General features: G+C 59.8%; 1 protein-coding gene across 2 annotated transcripts; it reads left to right on the forward strand.

Annotated features, from left to right (window-relative positions):
- The first annotated feature begins 137 nt into the window (after window positions 1–137).
- Window positions 138–14,495, forward strand: RAVER1 (ribonucleoprotein, PTB binding 1). Of its 2 annotated transcripts, XM_036119598.2 has the most exons (14): window positions 138–382; window positions 1,909–1,975; window positions 4,311–4,780; window positions 8,136–8,327; window positions 8,503–8,632; window positions 8,997–9,091; window positions 9,858–9,945; window positions 10,244–10,455; window positions 10,552–10,645; window positions 10,721–10,854; window positions 11,850–11,924; window positions 12,396–12,536; window positions 12,927–13,010; window positions 13,116–14,495. In XM_036119598.2, exons 1-14 carry the CDS (start codon window positions 164–166, stop codon window positions 13,260–13,262), a joined length of 2,148 nt encoding a protein of 715 aa, XP_035975491.2. In that variant the 5' UTR covers window positions 138–163; the 3' UTR covers window positions 13,263–14,495. The 2 variants fall into 2 exon arrangements, with proteins under 2 accessions (XP_035975491.2, XP_035975492.2); XM_036119599.2 differs by having other exon boundaries at window positions 10,552–10,854.
- The last annotated feature ends 32 nt before the right edge of the window (window positions 14,496–14,527 follow it).

Consider the following 14,527-nt stretch of genomic DNA (forward strand, 5'->3'; position numbering starts at 1 on the left):
CGCGGCTTGAACTCTGAGAGGCGGGCTGGGCCTTAGCCAATGGGCTGAGGGGGTGGGAAAGGAGGTGGGGCTTCTCCTGGCCAATCGGCGGGCGCGCCCTCGTTGCCGCTCTATGCCGCTCCGCCCAGGCTCGCTGGTCCCAGAAGGCGCCGGGTTTCCCAAGATGGCGGCCGACGTGTCCGTTACTCACCGGCCCCCGCTGAGCCCGGAGGCTGGGGCCGAGGTTGAAGCTGATGATGCCGCGGAGCGCCGGGCGCCCGAAGAAGAACTGCCGCCGCTAGATCCAGAGGAGATCCGGAAACGCCTAGAACATAGCGAGCGCCAGTTCCGTAACCGCCGCAAGATACTGATCCGGGGCCTCCCGGGGGACGTGACCAACCAGGTATGGGGGGGGGGAGCGTGGCGGGAAATACCACCGTGCGCGTGCGCGGGGGGAACCGGGCGACACCAACGCTGGCCTGCGCTGGGGGGCGTCGGCGGGAGAGTCCAAGCGCGGGATCAGTGCGGGATCGGGAGAAACCAAGAGCAAGATGTGGGGGGGGGGGTGGGCAGTGATGGAGGGAAAAACCAACTTTGGACTGAGGGAGGACGTTGCTAGGGGCGACCACAGGTTTGGACGAAACCAAGTGATTGAAGGGGGCGGGGAACTAACTGGAAGGGGGCGGGCAACTTTGGCCTTGTTGGGGGATTGTGAATGGGCTGCTATATTGGGACTGTGGAAGTAGGGATGTCGGTTGCTCCCTGCTCTGATTGTGTTTTTCCCCACCCCCTCTACCGTGGGGCGGCGGAACCTTGTATCCAGAAGTTTCAGGGTTGAGTAGAGTATGCCTTTCCATAGCACGCGTTTACCGACTCCTCTGAGAGGTCCGGAAGTTGTAGTAGCTCCTGGGGTTTTTCTTCTCCAAAAGCCTCTGGATTAATTTGGAAAAATGGAGTCTAGTGCCCCCAGCTCACAGACCTGCAGACCTCCCCCACTGTTCTGTGCCCCCTCCCTTGACTGATCTGGCCAGGGGTGCCCTTCTTTTGGGGCCTACATGGGGCAGGGCTTCCCAGTGCTCTTTGGACCCAAGGAGATTGCATCTAGTCTGCCCTGCCCTGCCACAGTGAGATGGGTTCTTTCTCCCTGCTGCTGAGAAATCTCTGCTCTATGACCCACCTGCACATCTGCCACTGACTCCCTGCCCACGAGTAGGCACATGGCTGGTGGGGTCTCAGAGTGTGGGGAGGGGCAGACTTGGGGACAGACCTGGGGCAGGTGCCACTAAGTATGGTCTGGTTTTTTCCTAGAGCTGGCTCTCCTAGTGCCTACCATCTCTCAGCTGGGAACACTCTATCTCCTTCAAGGTGCGCAGTGTGTCTGGCAGTAGCAGGCCCCAGAGTTTGCCCGCAAAGCTGGCTTACCAGAAGACCAGCCCTGTCAACAGGAGGGAATTGGGAGGCACGTGAAGCCATGCACTGTGGGCTTTTCAGTACACAGGGTCCCCAGTCAGGTACCCCCTGCGTGGCATTCCCTCTACTGCCCTGACCAGCTGCATGACCTTGGACATGTTCCTTTGCCTCTCTGAGCCTCAGTTTCTTCATCTACAAAATGGGTTAATGCCCCGTTTGTTGGGATGTTGGAGAGAGTCAGACTTGTACCTGAGGTTCAGATGAGTTGAAGTTATTTCCTTAAGGGCAGAGCTGGGACTTGAACGCAGACCCATCCGAGTCTTAGGGTGTGTTGTGTTAGTTCAAAGCTTGGAGTCTGCAGCTAGGCTCTGGCTCTAAATCCCAGCTCTGCATGTTTCTTCATTTGTAAGATGGGGATGCTATTTGATCTGCCTTCATAGCTGGTCCACGTGGAGGTGGCACTGGGTCGCTCCCTTCAGCCCCTGGTGACTTCATATCCTTTGGCTTCTGTCTCCGCAGGAAGTGCACGACCTGCTCAGCGACTATGAGCTCAAGTACTGTTTTGTGGACAAATACAAAGGGACAGGTTTGTGGGGCTGTGGGTTGGGCTAGTGGCAGGAGGTGACAGTCCCTGAAACTGGGAGGGTCCACACCCAGTGTTTCCTGTCCTGAACTTCGGGCCCAACCTTGTCCCCTAGGCCGTGCAGGACAGACTGTTGTCCCACTCTGTCTCTCATCCTGGGTCCCATTGTCAGGCAGCCTTGGTGTTCCTCCCCTGGGCTCCCCAGCCAGATACCTAGGCATTGGGCTCCCCCCTTCCCCACGCCATTCCCCCCAGCCAGCCAGTCGCCCAGACCTGTCTGGTCTTCTCCTTCAAGTCCTCCAGAACAATTGGCACCCCTCCATTCCCTCAACTTCCATCTGATCCATGCCCCCTCCATCTTTGCCAAAAAGGCAGCCTCACTCTGGTCTGTCTGCCTCTGTGATTTCATGGTCCGGCTTGCCCTCCCCACCAGTAGCCAACTCTGATCCAGTTGCAAATCTGATCAAATCCAGTCCTAACCTTCATTGTTCTCTCTCTTCAAAATTCTCGGAGGCTCCTCCTGCCACCACCTTGCGGGGATGTGCCCCAGCCTCACCATCCCCTCGGGCACCCATCAGGTTCCAGGTTGTTCCCTCTGCCGGTGCTCTTAGCTGTCCACAGTGCTATCCGGGTGGCATCAGGCAGCTCGCATAGTGCCCCAAACGCCCTACCCATCATAGCACTGTCACACTGGGCTCTTGTCGCTCTCTCACTCACCTGCCTCCTGCACTGGATGGCTGGCTCCCTGAGAACAGGGAGGGGTCTTGTCAGCCTTGGCACTCCCACTCCCCGCATGGGAAGCTCTCTGTGGGTGTCTACGCCTGCCAGGCATAGTGCTGGTATTAAACCTTCCAGGGCCTTTTTTTGCAATCTGTAAGATGGGTGAGAAGAAGCTGAGGACCAGTAACCCCTGTGTGGCAGGCTAGCATAGTTGTTAAGTTCTTGGGCCCTGGAGGCAAATGGATTCAAGTCCTGGGTTCAAGTCCTGGTCTGGCCTTACTCTGTGGCCACAGGTAAGTGATTTACCCTCCAGAGCCTCAGTTTTCTCACCAGCAAATTGGGCATGACCTGCTTGGGTTAGCCATGAGGCCAAGCATGTTAAAATCCTAAAAAGCTGTGGGTGCCTGGCACCTAATAGGTGCTTAGTAAATATTGGCAGGGGCAACAAATCAAGTATTTACTGAGCACCTAGCATGCCTGTGTGCTAGGCATTAATAATCCAGAGCTTAACTGACACACTCATTCATACAGTCTTCCAACAATGTTTACTGAATGGGGTGTGCTGGGTACCAGGTACATAACTGTTAACCAAGTTAACAGATAGTCTAGTCTGCGGAGAAGGGTGTTATTCAGACAGCTGCAAGCATGGAGGTTTGTGTACATGAACACACACAAAACCAGAAGCTTCAGAGCCCTGTAAGAGCACAGAGCTGGGATCTGCAACAGGAGAAGTCAGGCTAGGCTTTGTGGGGGAAGTGATGTTTGCAGGCAGATTGAAGGGTGGGTGGGGGTTAACCAGGCGAGGCAGCGTGGAGGTCAGGGTTCCACGCTCAGGGAGAAGCAGGCGCAAAGCCCCGGGGCGGAGTGGGCCTGGCACAGTTCAGGAAGTAGCAGCAGGAGATGGGCGAGGAGGTCAGCAAGGCCAGTGGGCCAGGCCACACAAGATCCACTGGCCCCTGTAATGAGAAACCCCTAGACAAGGACAGGGCACCATCTGATTATCCTTTTGAAAGGCTCCTTGTCGCTGCTGCGTGGAGAGCAAACGAGGAGTGGCAGCGGGACTGGATATGAGAGGTGTTGGTGGCCTGGAAAGGTGGTGAAGGAGGGGTGCAGAGCAGGGCACTGGGGCTTGCCTGCCTGGGTTCAAGTCCAGGCTCCTCCACTGGGGCAGGGGGCACTGCTCTGGACCTGTTTCCTTGCTGGCCAAATGGGGGTTGTCAGGAGTAAGTTATTCTCATTTCCCATGAAGAAACTGAGACCCCAGAGCCATTCAGGGGCTGGAATCGAAGCCCCAGGCCCCAGCAATCACGTGCTTAACCACGGCCGTGCGTCACCCGAGTTAGTCGCGTGTAGGACCCAGCCAGGCACACAATAGGTGAGCCCTGCTGTGTGGGTGAGGAGCGGGGACCAGAGCAGGAAGCAGGGCTCGGGGAGGAAGGAGACCCCTGCAGCAGGAACTCCAGGCTGCCAGCCATTCCCTCGGCTGGTCCCTGACACATCCTGGTTTTTGGGTATTCTGAGGTCACGCAAGGTGTAGAGAGAGGTGGGGGGGCGGCCGTGGGGTGAAGGGGGTGCCCCTCGGGGTCGCCCCCTGAGCCCGCGCCCCCTCCCGCTGCAGCCTTCGTGACCCTGCTGAACGGGGAGCAGGCCGAGGCTGCCATCCGCGCCTTCCACCAGAGCCACCTGCGGGAGCGCGAGCTGTCCGTGCAGCTGCAGCCCACGGACGCCCTGCTCTGTGTGGCCAACCTGCCCCCCAGCTTCACCCAGCAGCAGTTCGAGGAGCTGGTGCGGCCCTTCGGCAGCCTGGAGCGCTGCTTTCTGGTCTACAGCGAGCGCACCGGCCACTCCAAGGGCTACGGCTTTGCGGAGTACATGAAGAAGGACTCGGCCGCCCGCGCCAAGTCGGACCTGCTGGGCAAGCCGCTGGGCCCGCGCACCCTCTACGTGCACTGGACAGATGCCGGGCAGCTGACGCCCGAGCTGCTGCATTCGCGCTGCCTCTGTGTCGACCAGCTGCCCCCTGGCTTCAGCGACGGGGACGCCCTGCGCCGGGCACTGGCGGCGGCCCACACGCCCACCTTCTGCCAGGTGAGCCCTGGGCCTGGTGCCGGGGCCTGGGGGTGGGCGGGGGGCCAGAGCGCCTCAGAGGGGCCCTTTGGCGTCACCTGCCTTTTCTAATCTCCTGGGTCCCTTTTTAGTAAAGCAGCAGCGGTGCCACTTTGAATGGGGTTCTTGTTATAAAGGCCACGTGGTGTAGTGGGTGACAGCCCAGCTCGGAGCCAGATGGCTGGGCCTCAGATCCCAGTGCACCCTTTAGCAACTTGCTTAACCTTGGTGGCCTTGGGCCTCCTATAAAACGCAGGTGAGGCCGCCTTTGTGAAAGCTTGGTGCGAGGCTTGCTCACCTCTCGCTCCCATTTCCGTGTTCATCAGACGTTTGCCGAGTGGCCTCCTGGCTCCTAGGCCTGGCTTTGAGGAGGCTGTCCAGAGAAGCCCACAGTCCATTTGAGCCTGGAGGTCAGGAAGTTGGGCTTGGCTGGATTCCAGCCCGGCTCTGTGTCTCTGGGCAAGTCACTCACTCTCTGAGTCTTGGTTTTCCTCCTCCATAAAAGGATTCAACACTCACACTTTGGGTTGGCAAAACAGTCTCTGGTTCATCCGAGTCACATGTGTAATGCACATCTGTGTGCCTGCCGGGCCCTGTGACAGGCACAGTGGCGTGAGAACAAGCCAGGCCCACTCCTTAGCCCCCAGATAGCCTTACCCACAGACCCCCAGCATAGATATTCCTTCAGCACCCACTGGGCACATTACTTAGAATCCCTTCATCCTAGAACAGCCCAGAGAGGCAGGTAACACCCCATTTTCAGGTGGCACAAGTTCAAGTGCCCTACCCAGGGCTCTACAGCCAGGGTGTGGCAGGGCTGGGATGGGAACGCTGCAGCCTGGCTCCAAGCCCCAGGCCAGCCTGATGGAGCTGGTGTACGGGCCCTGACCCCAGTGGCCGTGGGTGAGTCCCGCTTCCCTTGTGTAAATGGAGTCTTAGGAAGCCCGCTCCTTGCTCACTTTGCATTTGGTCACACTGCTGCCTTCTGTTGCCTACCTGCCCTGTGCTAGGCCCTGGGTGGGGGGCTCAGGAGACAGATGACTTAGCTTGGCAGCCATGTCCTCTCTTATGAAGATGGGACAGCAGAGCTATGACCAACTAAGTTCTCGCTCCGAGCCTCAGTTTTCCCATCTGGAAATGGGGCTAGCAGTGCTTTGTGATTGGGTTATTGTGAATGGCTACTTGTACATGCTTCCACTTACAGCGGGTGTCCTGGTTGAATGGAGGCCGGGCTCAGGAGTCAGGCACGTTGAGGTTTGAGCCTTAATCTCCCTCCTTAGGAGCCGTGAAGCCTTGGTTGCACTTTGACCCCTCTCTCTCTTCCTCTGTAAGATGGCACATATTAGAAGATGTGCATCTGGGCCTTGGACAGAGGTGAAGGTGAAGTGCTCAGTAGAGGTGGGCTGACAGCTGGAGCCACCCTACCTGGGCACTCAGAGCAGGTGCACATCTAGAGTACCACCCTTCCTTGCCCCTGGGGAGCATCTCCTTAAATCCCCACAACCACCGTTTGAGGTGAGTTTGTGTGCTGGCCCCACTTTACAGATGAGGAAAACAAGGCCCAGGGCTGGGCACGTGCAGTGATGTGCCCACACCAGCCTGCCAGTAAGATGGGCTGGGAGTCGAGGTCCGTCAGCTGACCCCGGGGCCCCCCACTCTTAAGCGGGCACCCTCACCTTCCAAGAAGGCTGGATGCCAAGCTGGGAACTGGCCGTCCTGGTGGGGAGCATCATTTTCAACATCACCAAGATGAGACCATCAGGGGAATGCCCTAGCAGCCCGCTCTGGCACGCTTTGCCAGTTAGTCACACGCCGGTTTCCCTAGCATCTCAATGCTGTAGACGCTAATAAAGCAGATGTCATGAGACCTTGGGTGTTTTAAGAAGCCTTTTCCATTTTATTTATTTTTGTGAATGGGCAGTCCAGTCCTGTTTGGAAATTCAGCAAGTGCAGAAAGGTCAGTGGTGAAGGCTCCCCCCCCCCGCCGGTGCCTTTCCCTGCAGTCCCTGCTCAGACCAGGTTGTGGTGGTGTCTTCTTCGGCGAGATTTCGTTACGCATTTCAAACAGATGTGTGTGTATGTCTTTGCGTTCCCCTTTTCCTGAGCCAGATATTGCCGTGCCTGCTTCGGTTTGGTTCTTCCCTTCGGTCTTGGGCATATTTTCATGCTCAGACACGAGAGCTTTTTCATTGCTGTTGGGGCCACGCCGTATTCCATTTCGTGGACTCCGCTGTCCTCTGTGGATGGACATTGTCTTGGTTCCATACCACACTGTGCGTCACTGGGGACCGGGAGGAGCATCACTGGTTCCCGAAACAGCCATAGCCACACACAGGTGGCTGGTTTCTTGAAGGGCAGCAGTGTGGCCTTGTCCGCTCCCAGCTCCAGCTCCATGGCCCGGGCAAGGGACTGCCCTTCTCGGAGCCCGTTTCCTCCCCTGCAGAGTGGGAGTGCTGCCCGTGCCTGGCTCTGCAAAGTGGTGAAACAGCCCCTGTGGCGCCCAGCCCGTGGGCAGGCATGGTCCGGCCGGGTGCTCGCCCGGGATCTGTCTGCCCTGGGACAGCACCCACGATGCCCTGAAAACCAAGGAGGTTCGTTCCCTGAGTGGGTGGCAGGCTCGCATGGTAGCAGAGCCTGACCCGACCTGACCTGATGGGGCCATTTGTGTCTTGCTGCAGAGATCTGGGCGTCTGATGTGCGGGAGCTCCAGACCCCAGTGGGGGAACGGACACACGATATATAGCATGTGCAGCATCCTCCCTTTCTTCCAAAAAAGTCTCAGTCCTGAGACACATCTGGCCCCAGGGTCTGGAAAAGAGGCTGTGGGCCTAAAGTACCAATGGGCTGCTGTCAGGGGAGGCAGGGCGGGGGGGGCCTCACTGGTTGTGTGACCTCCCTCCCAACTGGCACATCCGGTCTTGAACCCAAGCTTGGAGGCCACATGTCTCACCCCCAGGCTGTGTCCTTCCTGCACCTTCGTGTGCTGGGCAGTCCCCATCAGAGTCCCAAAGTAGCGCTGGCCTGAGCCCCAGGGGACTTGACCCATGCGAGGTGGACCCCAGCTTTGCGCTCCTACACGCTGTGTGACCTTGGGCATGTTGACCTTTCTGAACCTCAGCTATCTGCTCTGAAAAATGGGTAGGATGCAGCCTCCTGGGGCCACTGAGAAGATTCAATGAGCTAATGCAGGAACAGGGCTTAGAAGAGCGTAGGGCCAAAAACCCACACCCTCTGGGGAATTCACGGTCATGATCGGGATCCCAATCTGGTCGCTGGTTGTCACTTCACATGAGGGCTGCCACTGCCACTTGGGTGCTCACGTCTACCCCCCCCCCAGCTGGCATATGGCCAGGATGGGCAGCTGAAGGGCTTCGCTGTGTTGGAGTACGAGACGGCGGAAATGGCAGAAGAAGCGCAGCAGCGGGCGGACGGCCTGGCGCTGGGGGGCAGCCACTTGCGCGTCTCCTTCTGTGCCCCAGGGCCCCCTGGCCGCAGCATGCTGGCCGCGCTCATCGCTGCCCAGGCCACGGTGAGTGCCTGCCTGGGAAGTGTACCCCTGGGGGTGGGGGTGGGGGAACCAGGGGCCAGGCCCTCCTCTCTTAAAAAGTCAGGGTGTCGGCTGGACTTGGGATGAGAGGGACGGGTGAGCCCGCATCCCGGAGGCCAGGTGGGGCTCTAAGCCGCTCTTCCATTTCTCTCTACAGGCCCTCAATCGGGGCAAAGGACTCCTGCCCGAGCCCAACATCCTGCAGCTGCTCAACAACCTGGGGCCCTCCGCCTCCCTCCAGCTGCTGTTGCACCCCCTGCTCCACGGCAGTGCAGGGGGCAAGCAGGGTAAGGTGGGGCCTGGAGAGTGGTGGCCGGGGTCCCCAGCACTCTCGGAACCCAGCGCCTCCCCAGGCTTTTTTCCCATCTGAGCTCTGAGTGACTCGAGCCCGTGAGCAGGGGCTGGGATGAGAGCGGCAGTCACCAGAGGGAGCTGGTGCCCCGAGCCCCTCAAGGGGGGGGGTTGGAGCAGAGCCACCTGCAGTGAGGCAGGGTAGTGGAAAGGGCTGTCCCTCCCTGGGGCAGACTCCCCTCCTGGGCCCTTGTTTTGGGGACATCAGTTGTTTTCTGGGAGCTTCAGGCCCGGGGTTGTGCTTAATTGGGGCGGGCGCTTCCATCCAGGGTCCGCTGCTCACTTCCCGGTCTCCCCCAGGCCTCCTGGGTGCACCTCCGGCCATGCCGCTGCTCAGCGGGCCCGCCCTATCCACGGCGCTGCTGCAGCTCGCCCTGCAGACCCAGAGTCAGAAGGTAACTGCGCGGCCCCGGGCCCTCCGCGCGCACACGCACGCCCCTGCCCCTCGTCGGTCCATTTCACACCCCCTCGCACCTGCCAGTGGCTTGCCATCGGCAGGGTGACGGGACATGTGGTCGTGTCCGTGGCAGGTGCTCAGGACTCAGGCAGTGACTCAGTCTGGGAGAGGAAGTCCGGGCTTCACAGGGGAGTAGCTTGCTGGTGGCTCGCTCCCGCCTTCTCATCGCGTGTACACGGAGACCCGGGCAGACCAAGATACGCACACGCACACGCACACACACACGCCACTAATCCACCCGGTTTGGTTCACTAGGGCCAAGTCAGCGACGTGGGTGCATCTGACCGTCACTGATGGAATCAGGGGCTTGCGTGGCTAAAAGTGACTGGCTCCATGTGGCTGGGGCACTGTGTTGGACGCTGTGCTTCCAACAGGGGGACCGGGTGTGGGACAGTGTGCCTGGGAAGGACTGTCATCTTATGTGTGTCTGACCATGGTTAGCAGTGTGGGTGACGGGCCCTGACACGCCGAGCATATGGTGCATGTCCCCGGGGTCTCTCCAGGGCCTGGTATGCAGGAGGCCCTCTGTCACCACTGGGTGGCCAGATGGGTGACGGCTGGGATGTTGCAGACACTGGGGGACACTGTGCGTGTCTGCCCATGACGGGCTGGGGCCTGGAATCCGGGTGTGCTGGGTGTGGTGACCCCTGTCTGCTGTCCGGGCCACACTGGCCCATCTCCAGCTGATTGTGCTCTGTCTCCAGAAGCCCGGGATCCTGGGAGACTCTCCCCTGGGCACCCTTCAGCCTGGGGCCCAGCCGGCCAACCCCCTCCTCGGGGAGCTGTCTGCAGGTAACACAGACCCTGCGCCCCCTCGTCTTTCTGGACCCCGTTCCCACTTCCCCTTTCTGAGCCCCTTTCCTTACTAGGCATGGACACATGATCTCATTTCTCTGGGTCTCAGTGGCCCCATCTGTCAATTGGGCCCTCACCTCCCAGGGTGGCTGGGAGCATCCTGGGAGGTGATGTGCTTAGAGGGCTCTGCACAGTGCCCACCACATACCTGCTGGTCCGGGTCCAAGTGGAGGCTCAGGGCCCCGGGAAGACGGGTCCTGTGGGGTTGGGCGCCAACATCATCTTCTCCCTGCAGGGGGGGCCCTGCCCCCGGAGCTGCCGCCCCGGCGAGGGAAGCCACCGCCTCTTCTGCCGCCACTGCTTGGCCCCTCTGGGGGTGACCGGGAAGCCATAGGCCTGGGTCCCCCAGCAGCCCAGCTCACTCCACCCCCTGCCCCAGTGGGACTCCGAGGCACCGGCCTTAGGAGCCTCCAGAAAGACAGTGGACCTCTGCCAGCACCCCCTGGGGTAAGGCTCTGCCCTGTACCCAGTACCGATCCGGCCTCCTGACCTGCAAGAGCCCGCCTGCCAGGGGCCCTCACGAATCCAGCCCTCCCACCACAGGTCTCGCTGCTGGGGGAACCCCCAAAGGACTTCCGGATCCCCCTGAATCCCTACCTGAACCTACACAGCCTACTCCCGGCCAGCAACCTGGCGGGTAAGGAGGCTCGGGGCTGGGGAGGCACAGGGAGAAGCCGCCGCCCGGCTGAGGGCCACCTGCCTAACCCCCCAGCCCCTGGAGGTGGTGGTGGAGGCGGCAGCAGCAAAGCCTTCCAGCTCAAGTCCCGCCTGCTCAGCCCTCTCGCCAGCGCCCGCCTGCCTCCGGAACCAGGGCTGCCTGACAGCTGTGGTTTCGACTACCCCTCGGTGAGTACCTAGCTGCCGTGCGCTCAGCCTCCCGAGGGCTGCCACTGTGGCCCTTTGTCCCCCCAGAGCGAGTCATTCTCCGGAGCGTTATTTCTGTAATACCGAGGGCCAGGCGAGCGCTAGGGAGATCGCGGGGAAGGTGCCAGACACAGTCCTCGCCCTGTCTCATGTCTGCTTGTCTCTGCACATCAGACCTGCTTCCCGTCTGTCTTTCTCTCCCAAGAGGCGTTAGGCTGGGCTTTGGCCTCTTAAAGACAAGGCTCGGTGTCCTGTTGGTCTTTCTGTCCTTCACTCCCTTCTCTGACTCTTGTCCCTGTCCCTGTCCCTGGAGAGCTGTTCCTTCTGTGATCCCAGCCTCCCCCGGGGTCAGATGTTGCAGCCCGGCCACCCGCAGGCCCCCCTGTGTTATGTTTGGCACACACCAGGTTTGCTTATTTATATATTTATTTTTAAGATTTTGTTTATTTGACAGAGTGACAGCGAGAGAGGGAACACAAGCAGGGGGAGTGGGAGAGGGAGAAGCAGGCTTCCTGCTGAGCGGGGAGCCCGATGTGGGGCTCGATCTCAGGACCCTGGGACCATGACCTGAGCGGAAAGCAGACTCCTAACGACTGAGCCACCCAGGCGCCCCTGGCCCACACCAGGTTTTAAAAAAGTTAACAACTGAAATAAATGTCAACGCTAACGTATAAAAGGGCTCACACAATGCAGATGCCCAGTGGCCTCGAAACACTGTGAACACCTGGCCCCACAGGGGCCACACGCCTTCACAGCAGCCGCCTCTGGGGCTGGTGTGGAACCCCTCTCTGCCGTGGGGCGCACACTCCATCTCATCCCAGCTGCCCAGCCTGCAGTTGGAAGTCGCCCGCACACAGTCGGGTGTGCCCTCTGCTGGAGGGGGCCAGACTTCCCCGGGACATCTGTGCCGTGGAACTCAGCCAGGGGTGAAGCTGGTGCAGACTCCCACCCAACATGCTTCTCTCCCTTCCCTTCAGGATGTGGGACCTCGGCGGCTCTTCTCCCACCCACGGGAGCCGGCGCTAGGGCCTCACAGACCCAGCCGACACAAAGTAAGAGCTGCCCCGTCCATCTCATCTCCTGGGCGTATCTGTTAGCTTTTGCTGCATAACAAGCGGCCCCACCACTTGGTCGCTCAGAACAGCAGATACTTGATTTCTCACCAGTCTTCGGGGAGCTCAGCAGGTGGTTTCCTGGCAGCACAGCTGGGGCTGAGCAGTCTGCACTGGTTTTAGTCACATACCTGGCAGTTACTAGGCGGGGGAAGGGGACTCAGCTGGGATGATTTATCTGCTGCCCCTGGAGCTCGTTCTCCAGCAGGTCACCCTGTGAGGCTGGCCCACATGTGGTGGTGGTCCCGGGGTTCCCAAGAGGAAGCAGGGAGGCCAGGCACCTCTTGTCTTCAGCGTCATGCTGCTGTCCCATTGGCCAAAGCTGGGGGGGAGGGGGCATTTGGGAGGATCTACAGAATGGGTTGGATTCTTCAATAATCTGTCTCACTCGGCCCGCCCCCCTCTCTGCAGATGTCCCCCCCGCCAAGTGGTTTCGGAGAACGGAGTGGCGGGGGCGGCGGGGGGCCCCTCTCCCACTTCTATTCGGGCTCTCCCACTTCCTACTTCACCAGTGGCCTGCAGGCTGGCCTCAAGCAGAGCCACCTTAACAAGGTGAGGAGCTTCCCCAGCTGCGGACAGTTCCCCAGGGACAGCCAGGATGCAGGAGCCCCTGCGATCTTTGGTGCCTAGGCCCAGGCCGAGGTGGTGGCAGAGCGGGGGTCAGCTCTGCTCAGGGACGAGCTCAAACGGGCCATCCCCACACCTGTGTCTTACACCTAATGTTGCCCAGCCTTCCTGGCCACCTTTCACTCCCTCCCCAGTAGCCTGCGGTGTGGGTGAGATTAGCCCCAGTTGACAGATGAGGCAACAGGCTCAGAAAAAAGAAGTCCCCCCAGTCTCCTAGCTGATGAGTGGCAGAGGCAGGGTTCAAGCCTGAAACCCCTTGCCTTTGCCCTGGGGGCCGCTTCCTCTCCCATTTCATCTCTCTCCCATGTCTCCCAGGCCGTCGGCTCCTCTCCACTGGGCTCCGGAGAAGGGCTCCTGGGCCTTGGCCCTGGGCCAAATGGCCACAGCCACCTGCTGAAGGTACGGGGGGTGGGTGGGGAGGGAGGGCAGCGGGGACACGCCAGGTTGGGGAGCAGTGGCCCCTGGATGGCCTCTGACTTGTCACCCCCTCCCCTCTGTCTCTAGACCCCACTGGGTGGCCAGAAACGCAGCTTTGCCCACCTGCTGCCCTCACCCGAGCCCAGCCCCGAAGGCAGCTATGTGGGCCAGCACTCCCAGGGCCTTGGGGGCCACTACGCAGATTCCTACCTGAAGCGCAAGCGGATTTTCTAAGGGTCCAGTGCCAGAGATGCTCAAGGGCCTGCACCAAATCGCTTTTGGGTTTTCTGGTGTTCTGTTTGTGTTTTTTTCCCCCCTTTCAGTAATAGAAAAATCTCTGAAAGACTTTGTTGACCAACCAGCCGGAACCCAAGGAGTGTGGGGGAGTCTGGGGGCCACTATGCACCTCTGGCCTGCTCCCGGCATGGAAACTCTACAGCCTTAAGAGAGAGGGGCCCTGGCCTGCTCTCTGTCCCCTCCCCTGTATCCGCCTGTGTCTGTGTCTCTCTGGGAGTCCTCTCCTGCCTAGTCACTCCTGTATCTTGGCCTTTCGAGTGCCTTGGAGGTTCCCCTGACCTCCCGTGAGGATCAGAGACTGTCCCCCTTTTTTAACTTTGACAATTGACTTTTGTTTCCTTTTCTAATTTGTATTATTTTTTAAACAATCCAGGACGACCCCCAGCTCTGATTCCTTCAAGGTCCAGCATGTCTGGGCCTTCATTCCACTCTTTTCGGTTTGAAACGGCTCAGCCCTCTTTCTCTCATGTCTGCTGCAGGCATGGCTGTGTCCTGCCCCTGCCTGCCCACTCTGGCCTGTATTCCAGCTGGGGGTCCGCAGCCCCCTGCCACAGTTCCCTCGCCTTCTGATGCCTTAAAGCCGGGTCCCAGGCCCTGCGGTCAGAGCCTCTTAGATGCCGAGCTCTGGAAGCTTGACTCAGGACCAAATGGCTCTGGCCTGGGGATTGGGCCCCTCTACCCAGGGTCCCCACTCTGAGGACAGTAGAAGGCCAAAGCCTTGGTCTTGGCAAACCAACCCCATCATCCCTCCTACCCAGGCGTATGTGCAGAGACGGGTTTTCTCTGCCAGCTTAAACCAGTCCTGCTGTCAGTCTGTGGGAGTCCGGTTATTGTGCATCTCACAGCCTCTGCTGTCTGCCCCCGCCCGCCCCCATGTTGAAGATGAGCTCCACCTCTCCATCCCCAGGCTAGATCACCTGGAGCTGGCCTCCTGTTGGCCCAGTGCCCAGTCCAGCAACTTCATGCAGATAAGCTCTGCCCCTGCCCACCAGCAGGACCTATCGGCCTGAGGAGATCCTGGGCCCTCCCCCTGGCCGGCTGGGCCACCAGCTTCCCTCCCCTGACTCTGGGGGGTCCACATCCACTCCAGGGGGGTGTCGTCTCCCCAGTCCTCTCTCACAGACCTTCCTTTGCTGAATTAAAGTTTGTAAGTAAATGGTTTTAAAGAAAGCAGAGCTGGCTGGTTCTTGGGACAAACAGTG

The sequence above is a fragment of the Halichoerus grypus genome, chromosome 1 (assembly GCF_964656455.1).
Source record: "Halichoerus grypus chromosome 1, mHalGry1.hap1.1, whole genome shotgun sequence".
Lineage (NCBI taxonomy): Eukaryota > Metazoa > Chordata > Mammalia > Carnivora > Phocidae > Halichoerus > Halichoerus grypus.